We start from the raw sequence: 14,883 nt of genomic DNA, 5'->3' as shown, positions 1-14,883 counted from the left end.
TGAGCCCTGGATGACTGGCTAAATAGCTTCTATGTTTGTCGTACTGTTGCTTTTGTTATTTGGAAAAACATTTTCTTTGGTGGATAGTCTCTTTTATATTCAAATCATATCGACTGCCTGCTTGCTTGCTTGAATGATTGTTTGATTGACTTATAAGATAGGGGTATTATTGGTTATTTCCGTCTAGTATTATTGGTAGGATAGTGTTTTACGTATTCTAAATGTAGTGGCACGTTCTGAAATACGACACGAGCGAAGGTACGTCACATCAGTACAATGTAAAACTTCGAGGCTTCCATCACATCAAAGCCGGCCCGCCGACTGTGACTTACAGGTGGGCTATACCTACAATCGCGGGTGGGCCGTACGGAGCTTCCCCGGTCTTTTCGGCTTACCAGAATAAAATTGCTCTGTGACAGTCTTCTTAGAAACAAGTGTGCTGTTCTGAAAACACAGAGAAAGGTAGACTTAGAGCCCACTTGATCTACGCCATTGTTAAACCGTGCTGATCACAAAATTCGTCTTAAACACTGTTCTTTGCAAGGCCGCATAAGACCCCCGGAGCCTAGAGTAGGAACATAATTGCTGAGGGAGAGTTTGCCGCCCTGTCCTTCAACAATGCCGTCTTATATTTAAAAAGGGAGAAGATCTCTACCTACTTACCACATAGATAGGTAGATAAGGTGACCAAATTACTAGTAAAAGGAAAGCATCTCTTTGGGTGTATGGTTGTCTTTTATCCGAGGAAAGTGTTCCCAAATGTCTGTATTTAGGAATGGGAAAAGTGGTTGTAGTGTTGGCATACTGGGATATATAGGAAATGCAAAAAAGGGAGAAAAATAATGTGAAATGAAACGTAAAGAAGTGATGTGCCCATCCCTTATACCTAAGTGCCCTGTGTGTATTGCGTGTGGGCCGTTACAATGACCAGATCACAGACATTAGCTTAACGTTATTGGAGTGTAATGATAGCGCCACGGGGGCATCAGCACAGTGCTGGGATGGTGATACAAACTGCAGTCATTCTTGTCATCACCACTTCTACAGGAGTAACGTTTTAAAGCTGCATTATGTAACATTAATACGATACACTGAAAAAGTACGTTTTCTGGCTCTTTCCTTACGAAATAAGTTTAATCAAGTCTCTACTCCATTTCAACTAAGTGCCATTCAGGAAGTGGAGGTACCGAAATATTATACCTTACGAGCGTGTTCAAAAGCTGAAAACAACGCTGACGGTCATGTTTGTTCACATTCTGGTATTTTGTGGTGGCACCACAAACCGAGTGTGGCTTGTGTGGGCTAGGTTTAGTGCCAACCATAAATGTCAGAAATGTGAGATAATTGCACGAATATATGTTGAAAAGTGGAAGTCAATTACGATTACACGAAGACTTTTGTCAACGAAAATATTTCAATTTTTGGTTTAGAAATATTACACAATGCCTCTTTAAACCAGAGATACCAGAAGTCGGCAGACATCGCCGTGGAAGCCAAAAACGGTTGGTTCTCGTTCTGATGCGGTTTTGTGGCCGGTTGAAAGGTTCAGGGAAGGGTCACTAGATGTTAATGACTATAATTAGTGATCAACTACAGAGGCGTCGGCAAAAAACAGAAATGTCATCTGATTCTCAGGCTTTGTACTGGTTGTCATGCCGACATAATAGAAGACTTATCCCAGTCAGTCAGTTGAACCCTATCAAATCTCCATGGTTGAACTGAATCTTAATTCCAAATACATACATTTGTTAATGCGTGAAACATATAGTTATAAGGATAATCGTATTTTAGATGATAGTGCTAAGTGATTGTGCACTTTTTTCGTTCATTTTGCAATGTAACTTCAACAAATAATTGTCGCTACCTTAGCCCTTTTTGACAATTTTGCCAAATCAAGAACAATATCATGAACCCTGGATGAGATATTTGATAAATTTCAAAGTTTCTTATGGGTCATCTTTAAAACATGAACATACTTCATCATATTTTTGTTAAATATGTTAGTTACTGCCATTCAGTAACTAACATCGTTGCCAATGTAAAACTGAAATAGCTTTTTGTAATTTGATCGTGCACTCTGTGTTCTTGTTCTTCTAAACTTTTCCGAAATCTATTGATTAACAAAAATCGAATTCTACGTTGTCTTGAGCTTATATATGTTCCCACATATATCATGTTAGAATGTATACCCTGATAGACTACAACACCCTAAAAGCTTGACTGTAGCTTTTAACATGTTTGGTGTATCGAAGCGAAGCCGCGGTCTAAATTACTGGGTCTGTTTTGGAGATTATGAGTGTGGAGATGGACAGGTAAGATAACGTCCAGGTGTTTACCTGTACCTGTCGCACAGGTGGTACACAGGTAACGCTACCTACAGCAGAGGCTAAGGGATCGTCCTACAGACAATAGACATACAAGTAGGGGTTTCTTAGATATCCATGATAACTCATCTGTATATGAGGAAGGGTGATATGGGTTATATCTGTATATTGGAGAACCACACGAAGCATTTACGGATGTGCACAGTTTCATACAGTATATATACAGTCTCGTATAAAGTAAAACTATCGTAGACTGGAACGTGTTGCCACGAAGTACAGTTGGGGCATCACGTCTGCAGTTAGATGTGCGATGGTTAGGTGTAACAGGTCGTTCGGTGTAATATAACCAGCTGCCGCCGCGCCACGTGCCTGCGAAGCTGGTGTGTTACTGGATGTTGTTATACCGCCTATACGGATACAGATACATATTTTGACAGTAGAAAATTGGTATCCCTACGTTTTCCTCATGAAATGATACAATAATGTAGGGATTGTAGTCGCTAGCGCTTCTTCTTTGTTTAACTGTTAGAAAAACAGAGGCTTGCATGTCAAACACGAAACCTAAATCAACAGAGATAGTGTAAATTGTTCGCCATTGTTTGGGATCTATTTTGTTTCCGGTATCTCACTATCGTACATGTCAATCACTCGGTACATTCCTCCATTCTAAAGTCTCATATAAACTGGGAAAAAGTGCTCAGTAAAACCTAAGCCTACTAGCAACACTTAAAAAGGGCACATTTGATTGGGCACGAGTTGATGAAATTAACTGATTGAATATGAATGCATACATCAAAGGGGAGAGTCTTTTTTGAAAGTAACAAGTAACAGTAATTATGCTGTCCCAATTTGTCGAAGCTGACAATTAATTGGATACACATTCGATGACAGAAAAAATCGGACGCCTTGTTTTTATGGAACTTCCTAGTTACAGAAATGCAGTATACTATAAAACAGGTGTCGTTTACATACTAGGTCGTTTTCTATGTGTGTGGACGGGCATTCATAAAGAGTCAAGGCTTCCAGTAAAGTTTTATAAGTATCCTACACCTCTTTCTTTGTGGACGTAGACGTTGCGAATTTTTTGGACCCGGGGCAAAGTATCACCCAAGCGGAGAAAGCATTCCGCCCAAAGAACCCGTCTCCCCGGCAAATCGGTAACTCGAAGTGAAGGGCCTTTATGTTTGTTCAGCCATTCGCACGGCGCTCATTTACTAGTCCAGTTGCCGGGCCACCTCTCCAGAAGTCCCGCCCGGGTGGGAGCTGACTTCACGACGCTTCAAATCCCCTTAATCTGCCCCTGGTCACTGTACTTCTTTCTGGGTCTGTGGTTCCACGGTGCTGCGTGCCACCCACCACTGAACGACAGACCCTAACCCTAGTACCAGGGCACACCGCAGTATTTTTTAACGAATTTGCTCATTGCAAAGCCACGATTGTAACGTCTGGGCACTGAACTAATGCTCACTGCAGCAGAATCTCTTCTCCAGTTAGTGTCCTGTTGTCACGTATAAGCATACATAGAATACACTCTAGCCTTGTAGCATCCTCATTGTCACTCTCTTTTCTTCTAACATACATGTGTATACTCCAGACAGGTGGAAAGTTACATTTGCTCAGACGAGAGCTTTCTGGCATTACACTAAAGCGAGGGATATCATTATATCAATCATACCTATCAGTTTCTGATATGATATTGTGGTTTTGTCTTATACCGATTATTTAGATGTTTTCTATCTGTCTGAAAAGTATAAGCGTATGTAATTGTAAGGTGGTAAGTTCATGGATACTGTATTTTCTTATGATATTGAAAGAAAGATACGTTTCATTGATAACACCCGAAAACGATAAACGATAAGTTAACTCAGTCAAAAAAATCTGCAAATATTTCCCACGGTATCTGCCCACCGGATCTTTGGCGCATTCTTTAATTCTTCCTGAATCTGATAAGATTTCAGAACTGTCAAAATCATTCATCATGAGAGAGCAGAGACATTGTAGCAAATCGTGCGGCAACACTGATCCACTGTTCGGTTTTATCGGCTTAGAGCGGACATGAACGCGGGGTTGGGGGGAGAGTCCTCGCGGATGAGTACCCCGGGATAAGTGCGTGATTGTTGCCGTGTCGCTGCAGGTCGAGCGGCGGTGTAAATCGTGGGGACGTCGGGGTGGCAGGTACGGGTCCCCGGCGGAAGCGATGAATGGCGGCTTTTGTTTTGAGCGCGTCGTGCGGACTGACATGTTCACCTTTTGGGAGGGAGTGGAACTCCGCCCGAGGAAGGCCCTGTAGCAATCCGAACACATCATGCATGAACGTACCAAACTATTACCCAGGTCATTCTTACAACATTGTGCTTCTAAAGGATATAGTAGAAATGATTAGAACATAATTTTAAGTACAAGGTATCATCATTCGATTCTACCTAGTTAACCAAGTCTTTATGAAGTGTTCTTGACTCCTTTTTCTTGTTTTTCTACTGAAGTGCGCCTTGTCTTGAAACCCATGACCCTTGTTGAGAAGGACAGTCAAAGGTCATGATAGTATACATGTCATGTCTCTTCAAAAATGAAACCTTAAGACACGTATTTTCTTATATTGTGAAATTAAAATCCCTGTACATAAAGTTGTTCTGAAGTTGGGGTTTTGAAGATATCAAAGAGAGCGAATCTATCTTGTGTATGGTGTATGCACAGTATTGCACTGTACGTATGTATGAAATGGTCATAGACTGGAGGAATGTGGTCGCAAGGTCAGTCTATTTGTTTACAATGAATGATGTCTGGCCTTTAGGCAACTGTTTAGACCGCAAAGGTTAATGTCATTGGAGCCATGGGTCACATAAAACTCACAAGTATGAACTACACAACGTGGTAAGAAAATTGACACAGTGAATAGTAAACATACATGTAGGGTCATGGGAGCATGTATCTATTCAACAGTTTGTTCCTATTAAGTCTTCAGACTTTCCAGGAAAAACACACGAAAAATAACACTAGAAACACAAATAGAAAGTTGTGACGTCCAATTGAAGGATCGTGAGAGGCCCACGGTCTGTCGTATCTACAGTGATTTCGGCTGAAAATAAATGTCATCTATGAGAACACCTGTTACGTTGGTATGTACTATACTGGGACGATGATTGTCGTATTTTACAGTGATTTGGGTTGAGCAAATTATGCCATCTGCGAAAATACCTGTTAGTATGTACTGGGACGATAATAAAATCGTCATAGGATATTGCCATATCGCCTGGGTCCTAGATTCACAAAGTGTTATTTTTCAGGTAACAGGTGCGGAGAGGTGCTTATTTTGCTGGTCTTCAATCAGGGCGGTTCAGTAATTAAAAGGCGTTGATCGTGTAAAGTGAAATCTGTCAAAGGTCAGCGGGGGGCACTGACCTTTAACCCCTTCGGGGCATGCGTTCTGTCCATTCATCATGTCGGAGGGTGGCGGCCATTTTGGATCATTTGTCTCCATTACTGAGTTTGGACTAATTACTACCCCGACACTATGACAAATTATTATCAAGCAAAGACAAACAAATTGGAAATACCTGGATAAGGTAGTTCCTGCCCACAGTAATGTTTTGCTGAATTCCTGACGTTCAATAATCTAGTTCATCTATGCATCAGCTTGGACTGAATTTAAGACATCCTTTATCTAATATATTTGATTACACGCAAAATTATATATGCAGAACTATGTAGTACGCTCGACCAGAAGCAAATTCAGTGTTGCATTTTTTATGTGCACTTTATATGCACTAGTATGCACTCTTTCCTTTTATTGATATTGCTTGAACATACATGTATGAAGAATACAGACAGTACATGCCTTCAAAGAAAGCCTTCCGATGTTGACAATGATGACTTTCTTCATCAGTACCTTGTCTTATGTCAATGTCTATATGTTTCTCTCCTCCCTTAGTAGTCCAAGCTACGTTTCAGTTAGTCTGGAGCTATTAGAATGATGATGAATGGTTTATTCAGAAGAATGAACTCATATATACGGTATATATATTGCACTCTACATGATGATATTGCACTCTACATGATGATATTGCATGTCTTCCGTAGTTACGCACGATTTCTCAGTATTCAAAATCTAACCATTCTATTCCTGTCGTATCTGTGTCAGAGACTAATTGTTGTCGGACCACATCTAAAGCCCACCCGTAACGTCGTTACTGTGGAAATACCGGGTGCTGGTCTGTATCAGAGCCGCTCAACCGACAAGAAAACTGACAGATTCCTTCTTAATGCCTCCCTGTCATTAAGACATAAAAGGCACAAACGCAAACATCAAACTAAGAAGATATGCAACATTGGCTATGTTTGCGAAGGCAGATTCGTTTTTCCCAATGTCTTTCCTAGCTAGTAGTAGTTTTTTTGTGATGACAGGCGACCGGGTGTCTCTGTCAATGATACTTTTGAAGTGCATGACGGCAATGCCGCAAATTAAAGCCCATTTGTACATTTCTCTGGTCAATCAAGCAAAATAGATCCATCCATTGATAGCCTACAGTCCTTGGTTGAGATAAAGCTGCTATAATCATTCCCTGACCTCTTTTTTTGCAACATTTTGTTTACTTCGCGTTGGTCTTCACAACTATCTTTTGGCTAAGTTTGTGAGCAAGACAGTTTCACCAGTTACAAAGTAGCGAAAAGTATTGTTTAAACGCTATCAGAGCTTCATGATGACAAAATTGGCAGGTACCCACCAGTCGGTCCTGTTAAATGACCCGAATGCGTGTGTGGTTATTGTGATTTTACGGGACAGACATCATGACTAATTGTAGAGTGTCTGTCATTAGGCTCCGTGCCGCCGTCCTGTGCTGTTAGGTTTAACTTCGCCCCGGAGCTCTTCACGCATGATACGTTTGTTTACAAAGCGCACCTGGCGTGGCGTGGAGGGTCACTCGCCAATCGCACTATCGGAGCAATGGCCAAGTGGGTAGAGTGCTCGCCTTGCATTAGGTAGGTCGTGAGTTCGATCCCAAGCCGAGTCATACCAAAGACTTTAAAAATGGTACATACTGCTTTCTCTGCTTAGCACTCAGCAAAGAGTTGTGAATTCGAAAGATCATGAGAGTTGGAGATTACAATCGCACTGCGTTTCTTTGTGAAGTTTCTAAGTTTGGTAGCACAGACATTAAAATACGCAGCTTGTATTCGGTGTCCTTATAATCAAAGCCATTCAACCGAGGAACAGTTGACACATCATGTACAGATACTGTGAGATTGCGGTTAGGAAATGCTTTCACTGAATGTAAATTGTAGATCCTTTAACCACAAGCCGGGATTCGAACCTGTGACCTCTAGAACATAACACCACTTTGAAATGTCACTCCTTGTTGGTAATACTGTTGGGAATGTTAATGATGATTGTTAAATGTTGGTTAATGCGTCTATTCTCCCTTTGAAGACTCGTGAGAAAGGTCTGAAAGGGCAAAGTTGATGATAGTTTTTTAGTTGATGGTATGGCGTCATCAAAGTTGCAGTGAATGCAACGCAATGTGGCAGCATCCTGAACAAAACAATTTTACACGCACTCAAAAAAATAATAATGTATGCTAGAATGTTGCGTATATGGCTGGTGATATTGGTTGCTTGGAATCGACATGGAATAATTTACCAATCCACGACAGTCCACTGTTGCGGTTGGATGCGGTTTACCACAAAGCATTCCCGAAGGAAATGTCATCACAGGTGGTTGGCGGGTTCGATATTGTCATATATATATTGGCACAACAAACCACGTGTCACCGATGAAATTCTAAACCGTAGAAAATAAAGGTCGTCAGTAACGAAACTGTGTCAAATCGTCTTCGTCTGAGTGGAAGTTTACTAACAATGCGTTTCGTTACAGGTAAATTGGTATAATGACACCTCCTATTGTTGAAGTGTTACTGGCGCCACCTACCGTCAATATTCACAACTCCACCTCACCTTGTTTACACTTTGTGTCTAAGTTTGGATATTTTCAATTCTTTGCGTTTATTAATCCATTTTGTCAGATAAATAAATTCAAAGGGATTTTTGTTTGCTATTAGGGACAACTGCACCAGTTGGTACTACTTCCCGGCGCGGATGCCTCCACCATGGTGTGTCCTTCGCTCAACCCCCAGCTGGCGCGGATGGATTTACCGTCCCCCTTCCCGAAAGACCTGGTGCCGCAACACAACAACGCACCCGACCACCAATCAGGTAAGGCGTATGGCAATCACCTCAAACGCCTTAAAGGGTTGAAGAAAGTCTGAAGAAAGTAAAAGACAACCTTGAAGTTTGACATTGTTTCTATAACAAAAGAGTTACGTTTTCATATTCAATTTGTTAAGTGTTGTTATGTCAATTGAAATATATACTTGAAGCAAAAAGTCTATACTTGAAGCAAAAAGTCTATACTTGAAGCAAAAAAACTACACCTGGAGCAAAGAGCTACAAGTACACGCCAGTGCAAAAAGCCTAGATAGAAAATGGAAGGATGGTCCGGAGATCCATGCATATGAAAGATTTTCAAGCAGATGTTGGAAGTTTTCTAATGTCCAAGCAGATCATACGGTGGTAAGGCAGTATCCATTGTCCAGAGGAGCGTCCATTAGCCAGCTTTGGTTTTCAGTCAATTCACCGTCTCATTTGCTACACACCACGCAGCTTTCACGACAAAAGCTAAACTAAAATCGCGCTTCCTTGTTTCCCAGACGCCCATATGAAAGTAGAGATGGGGGACGACTCCGTCTGCACGAATGGTGACGTCGGCAGGATGTGGTTCGACACCAAGTCGGGAAGCATGAAGCTCTGCGACGGGCTGGGATGGATCGCCGTGGCCGACGGTTAGTCTGAACTCCGTTAAACTATCCGCTAGGTAACGCTCGCTGATGCATGGCCAGCAAAATCGGTTCGCTGAAGAAGATACCCTCGAGGGAGTATTGTTCTTGAGGTGCTTGTCTGTTTGTGTGTTTCCGCATTACAGTTTCTATATGTTCTGTCAGAGGGCGCTTGTCGTCAAAGGGTAAAGTCTGCTATCTCTAATTTATTGACTTGTTCATAGAAGCCTCTTCTCTGAGTTCTTTTCTTTTCTTTTGGTTGATTAAACAACTCTCAGCTTGAGATGAAGCTTTATTCTTTTTCTATAGCTATTTAAGCAAATTGCAATGCAAAGCGACTTCGCCACAGCTCACTTTCCTAGCTAAGCACACTGCCAGTCCCGTCATGTAGGGCAGCTAAGCACGCTAGGTCACTCTTTCCGAGAAGTGTGTCGAGATCTTTTACATTAAGAGATTTGGCACTTGCACATGACGCTCCTAGCTAGTGTACGTAGTCAGTGTGTATAAAAGATACGTTTAACCAAACTGTCGTGATCCCACAGCCGGGAACTCGCGGATCGACTACTTGGACGTGCACCAAGACGTCTACACTCCCGCCAACACCATCGACATCGAGACCTTCTACATCGAAGGGGAGGGGCTCTTCATGGCAACAGCCAATCACGACGCGCGCCTGGACAAGGAGCTGGAGTCCAGTATTTTCAAATGGACCAATGGGGAGTTCGTGGTTCATCAGAACATCAAGACGTACGGCGCGCAGGAGTGGGAACATTTCGTCATCGACGGACAGGTATTTCTTTTCAACCGCATAAATTTTGTCATTTTTATTGTTTATCAATCAAAATGACGAATCGAATCTAATAGGGTCAGCTAATAAATTTCATCACCTCCATGAAAGTTCATCGCCTCCGTGTGGGACTTTCACAGGTGTTTTTCGTTACATGACCTCCTTGACAGCTTTTGCATCAGTAGTTGTCTAGGCAAGTGGAGCCCTTTTTTCGTGAGAGTCTTTTTCAACCCCTTTTAAAAGGCCTTGATTTGTAGACATCGTGGTAAATAAAAAGGGGACACGAAAGAGGTCTGAGATCTCTGAATTCTTGTTTTTAAATCTTAGCTGAAGTTGAACTTAATGTTGTTCCAGACTTTCCTGGCCGTGGCTAACTACGGCGGCACGAGCGGCATGGAGACCAACTCTCGGGTTTACCGCTGGGAGCCCAAGCTGAAGCGGTTCGCCCTGCACCAGGAGATGGTCACGTTTAACGCACGGGACTGGGAGGCCTTCGAGATAGACGGAGAACACTACCTGGTGGTCGCCAACCATGCAAGAGGCAAGATATACTAGCAGTAGTAGTCTTCTTCTTTTATTTTGATTTCACAAAGATTAGCCGTCCTTGTAAAATTTTAAAGCTTCCTGTTGGTGAGGATGATATAGAATATGGTAGTTTCCGCTCTAGAAGTACACATTGTGCAGTCAAACCCGTACAAGAGATCACCTATCGAAAATAATCATCCGACCAATGTGACCCCTTTTGGGTGGTCCTTTAGACAGTTTCCCATTGACACAAGCATTAAAGATCCTATGTATAGTGACCACCTGTTATATTTTTTCGGTCCCTTGACTGCCATGTCTGACTAATATTAATGTGACATAAGACATACACATAAATCACACACACACACACACACAAAATACAGCGCCCATGCACATACAGATATACACATACACACATGCATATCCAATTTACTCATTTTGCTTTTTCACCAGGACTGGACCACAATATCGAGTCGGTGATTTTCCACTGGGAGCGAGCTGGGGACTACTTTGTGCCGTACCAGACCATCCCGACCAAGGCGGCTTACGACTGGGAGGCCTTCACCATCGGACCGTATCACTTCCTGGCCGTGGCGAACGCCTACAACGGCGTGTCCACCAAAGTGGACTCCGTCATCTACGTGTGGCAGTACGGCCGCTTTCTCCCGCTGCAGTTTGTGGAGGTAGTGGACATACAGTTGTCTGACTTAACGACTTATTTTACTACATCTTACACTATTATGGCATATATACCATTCCATGCAAAAAGTCACTTCCCAAACTAAAAGACCTTTTATGAGGTCATTCTATTAGTACAGTTTATCTCGTAGACTTGTGAATATGCACTTGTAAGTAAGTTTCCCACACATTGCACTTCTAATTGTGCTCACCATTTCCAAGTAAGTTTCCCACGCATTGTCGGAACTTAGAGTACAGTTTAGCTTGTAGACTTGAGAATTCGCTTATGCAATTGTGTTTATCATTTCCAAGTAAGTTTCCCACGCATTGTCGGAACTTAGAGTACAGTTTAGCTTGTAGACTTGAGAATTCGTTTATGCAATCGTCTTTATCATTTCCAAGTAAGTTTCCCACGCATTGTCGGAACTTAGAGTACAGTTTAGCTTGTAGACTTGAGAATTCGTTTATGCAATTGTCTTTATCATTTCCAAGTAAGTTTCCCACACACTCTCTCATTTCTAATCGTCCAATAACGTTTCATCTTCCCGTTCCTGCTTATCCCCCAGACCATGGGTTGTACGGACTGGGAGTACATGAACATCGGGAAGGAGCATTTCCTCGTGGCGGCAAACGCCTTCAACCACGGGCCTCACGCCCTGGACAGCTCCTATAGATACAGCATCAACTCCACCATCTACAAGCTTAACGTGCAGAAACAGCGGTTTGAAGAGTTCCAGAATATCCTAACTCACAGGTGCATATGTAGTACCTTTGTACTTTCACATATTCACATACATCTTTGTACATATTTGTTGTACGGTACTGTGCGGTCACAATCGTAGGTCGTCGCACAATTTTGATACCGTGGGATTTTTCGTAACAAAACAACTGGTTCTCGTACGGCACAATTACGATTGTCCCGAGAGTGCTTTCTGTTTGCGATTGTACGGCGTATGTGACCGGACCCTTAAACAATAGTTCGTGAATTTTCATGATTTTATTTCTGCCACTGTTCTTTCATGTTTGGTCACGTATACTTGTATTGTCATTTTGCTGGATCTCGTTTCTTGCCTTCATGATCATTGGTCTAAAACCTTACCGTCTGTTGTTGTCATGACGACAGCGCCACGGATTGGGAGTCGTTCCGGGTTGGGAGGGATAACTACCTGGTGGTCGCCAACTCGTACGACGACGGCGAAAGCAACGACGTCGACAGCGTCGTGTACAGGTAATAGACAAGTTCACATACTTGTTAAGGTAAAGAAAACTGGTGGAGAAATAGATACTGACGATTCATTTTCGTTCCCTTTGATTACACCTCTTGAAAATTTGCTTGAATTGATCAAACGGTATTTCGTGTGACGTAACGACAAAACGTCCGGCTCGGAACCAAAAGGTCCCATGTTCGAATCCTGTCTTACCACTGATCTTGTGCCCTTGGGAAAGGCACTTGACACGAATTTCTTCACTTTACTTAGGTGAAAATGAGTACGCCTGCTGTCCGTTCTTCCGTATGTCTGCGTTGGTGGCGGCATAAAAAGAAGTTGAAAAAAAAACTTAAGTGTGCCGTCGACATGTCTTATACTAAATGTTGGAATAGATAAAAACGGCATTTCCTTCTTTCGTCGCTAGATGGCAGGGAGTGGAGAAGTTCAAGCCTGTCCACAACATCCCCACCACCAGCTGCGCCGACTGGGAGTTCTTCCAGATGCACGGAGAGTCCTTCCTGGTCTACGCCAACGCCAAGGGAAGGGTCTCAAAAGTCCTCAGGATACGGACTTACTGAAACAACTGTATATTTAGCATAATCGTACCTTGATTCGAAACAAAGTGCATCTGCGTGAAGTGTGCCTGCGAGCACCATATATATTTTGGAGTCTTCGTCGATGTGACACTGTCCACTAGAGACTGGCTGCGACCGCTGAGATTTCATAAATCACTAAACGGATGTTATAGAGAGAACGAACAGTTTTTTTAACGTTTTGTATGGTTTGCTACACAAATATAATTTGGGTCTATTCCCACATTGTACATACGCATACGGGCGCTCACCCTCTGGCAGAAAGAGAGCCTAGGCTTGCACTAGAAAGGGAAACCATTCTACTCTGAGAACAACTTGTCAGCGAAAGAAAATACAACCCTGGATGCATAGTTGAGATTCATAAGGGTAGAGATTGTGATTTTATTAACTTAATAGCTCGTGTTTCGCTTATTTTAAATAATGATTGTATGTCGATATGTGCTGTGATGTGGTTGTTCTATCTATACGCCTTGTATGATGTATATGTATATATTTAGCGCCAATTTCAGCGTATATATAGTGTTGAGAGAACTTAACTATAACTTATTGTTGATCTGTCCTGAATCTAACGTTAATTATCTTGTAAATAATTGAAATTGTTATTCTGCTGCAAACTGGCACGAGTGAAAATGGAACATAATTCTATCTGGTGAAAATACTTTTTAAAAGAGTTGTGGATTTCAAGTAGTGATTCTAATTTAGTATAGGGAATCTTCGTATTATAAATGATATATGATTTTCTACCCTGTTTTATTTCCTGTCCACATCTGTTATCATAAGTATTGACACTATTGATATGAATAAGTTTTCTTAGACGATGAACATCATTCTCTGATATGCTCATCCGAATATACAAATGTACAATTACATACTGGTAGGGAAAAAGAGAACACCATGCCACTACTCCGTGAACTATAGAATTATAGAGCATTGGTTTTACTTTGTGGATTTTTTTAAACAGATCGTCTGGGTCTGAGCGCCCCTCCCCCAAAGTGTTTACTGAAACATCCCTTACAGGACGTATTCAATGGAAATGAAATGTCCCTTTTCTACGCGGCGGGAGATCAACCATTATAAGATAGGGGGTTGAGTGGATACATCTCTGATACAATGAATCAACTCTGATGTATACATTTTCCAATAATAAAACAGTGTTATCGGTTACAAAATATCTGTGAAATCAATTTTAAACGGTGATAAAAAGAAAAGAAATATAATTTTCTGTTAGCATTATACCCATGTAACAAATGGTTTGTCCCTTCCTGTGAGCGCCAATCACGTTCAAGGTTACATCAAAGAATCTTTCATTCAAAATTTTGGCGCCATTGCACCTGCAGACGAGACTGGACCTGGGCGTCCCGTCAGAACTGAGGTAAGAATTTCCCCATTTTTACGGGTAAATACCACATTATATCCACAGTTCATCTTCTATAGTTTCTATATATCGTTGCCAAATGTCCCAATTTGATTTTAAGATATTTGTGACACGGTTTCCCCGATATTTTCACGATTTGTGATGCACGGTAGGATTATAGGCTGACCTTACGCATGACGAGATTGTCGTACATTTTTCCTGTCAGTGTTTCTCCCGTAAACGTTATGTTTTCCCTCAAGTTTACCTCAGAATTTCCAGGCAAAATGTTCCGACGTGTAGTACTTCCACTTTTAGCTTCCTTCACTGGTGAAAAATTGAGAAATATTGAGAAATATTTTTAAAGCGGCCCTTCGTAGTTGGGCAGGCGGGATGTCGTCAGCATGGTCCCGTGTGTATATGGCCGGCGTTTGGGTGGTTGGTAACAAGCCTACCAAAATTGATATTTTTCCTCAACTTTACCTCAGAATTTTCAGACAATATGTTCCGGCATGTCATAGTGTTACTTTTAGTTTTCTTTATCTGAGAAAAATTGAGAAAAATGTCTCTTCGTGTGTCGGTCTGCAGCT

At 41.9% G+C, this 14,883-nt stretch overlaps 1 protein-coding gene across 1 annotated transcript in view; it reads left to right on the top strand.

Annotated features, from left to right (window-relative positions):
- LOC109465298 (thrombospondin-type laminin G domain and EAR repeat-containing protein-like) overlaps positions 1 to 13,807 on the top strand; it is a 35,608-nt gene extending 21,801 nt beyond the window's left edge. Inside the window, 8 exon segments of the mRNA XM_019762494.1 lie at positions 8,378 to 8,531; positions 9,026 to 9,157; positions 9,694 to 9,941; positions 10,293 to 10,479; positions 10,917 to 11,146; positions 11,708 to 11,895; positions 12,265 to 12,369; positions 12,774 to 13,807. Coding sequence (XP_019618053.1) covers positions 8,378 to 8,531; positions 9,026 to 9,157; positions 9,694 to 9,941; positions 10,293 to 10,479; positions 10,917 to 11,146; positions 11,708 to 11,895; positions 12,265 to 12,369; positions 12,774 to 12,927 — 1,398 coding nt within the window. The 3' untranslated portion in view covers positions 12,928 to 13,807.
- The last annotated feature ends 1,076 nt before the right edge of the window (positions 13,808 to 14,883 follow it).

The sequence above is a fragment of the Branchiostoma belcheri genome, unplaced genomic scaffold (genome assembly GCF_001625305.1).
Source record: "Branchiostoma belcheri isolate BF01 breed outbred unplaced genomic scaffold, Haploidv18h27 scaffold15, whole genome shotgun sequence".
NCBI classification, from domain to species: domain Eukaryota; kingdom Metazoa; phylum Chordata; class Leptocardii; order Amphioxiformes; family Branchiostomatidae; genus Branchiostoma; species Branchiostoma belcheri.
The sequence above is the reverse complement of the archived record's forward strand: the minus strand, read 5'-3'. Positions and strand labels throughout refer to the sequence as shown.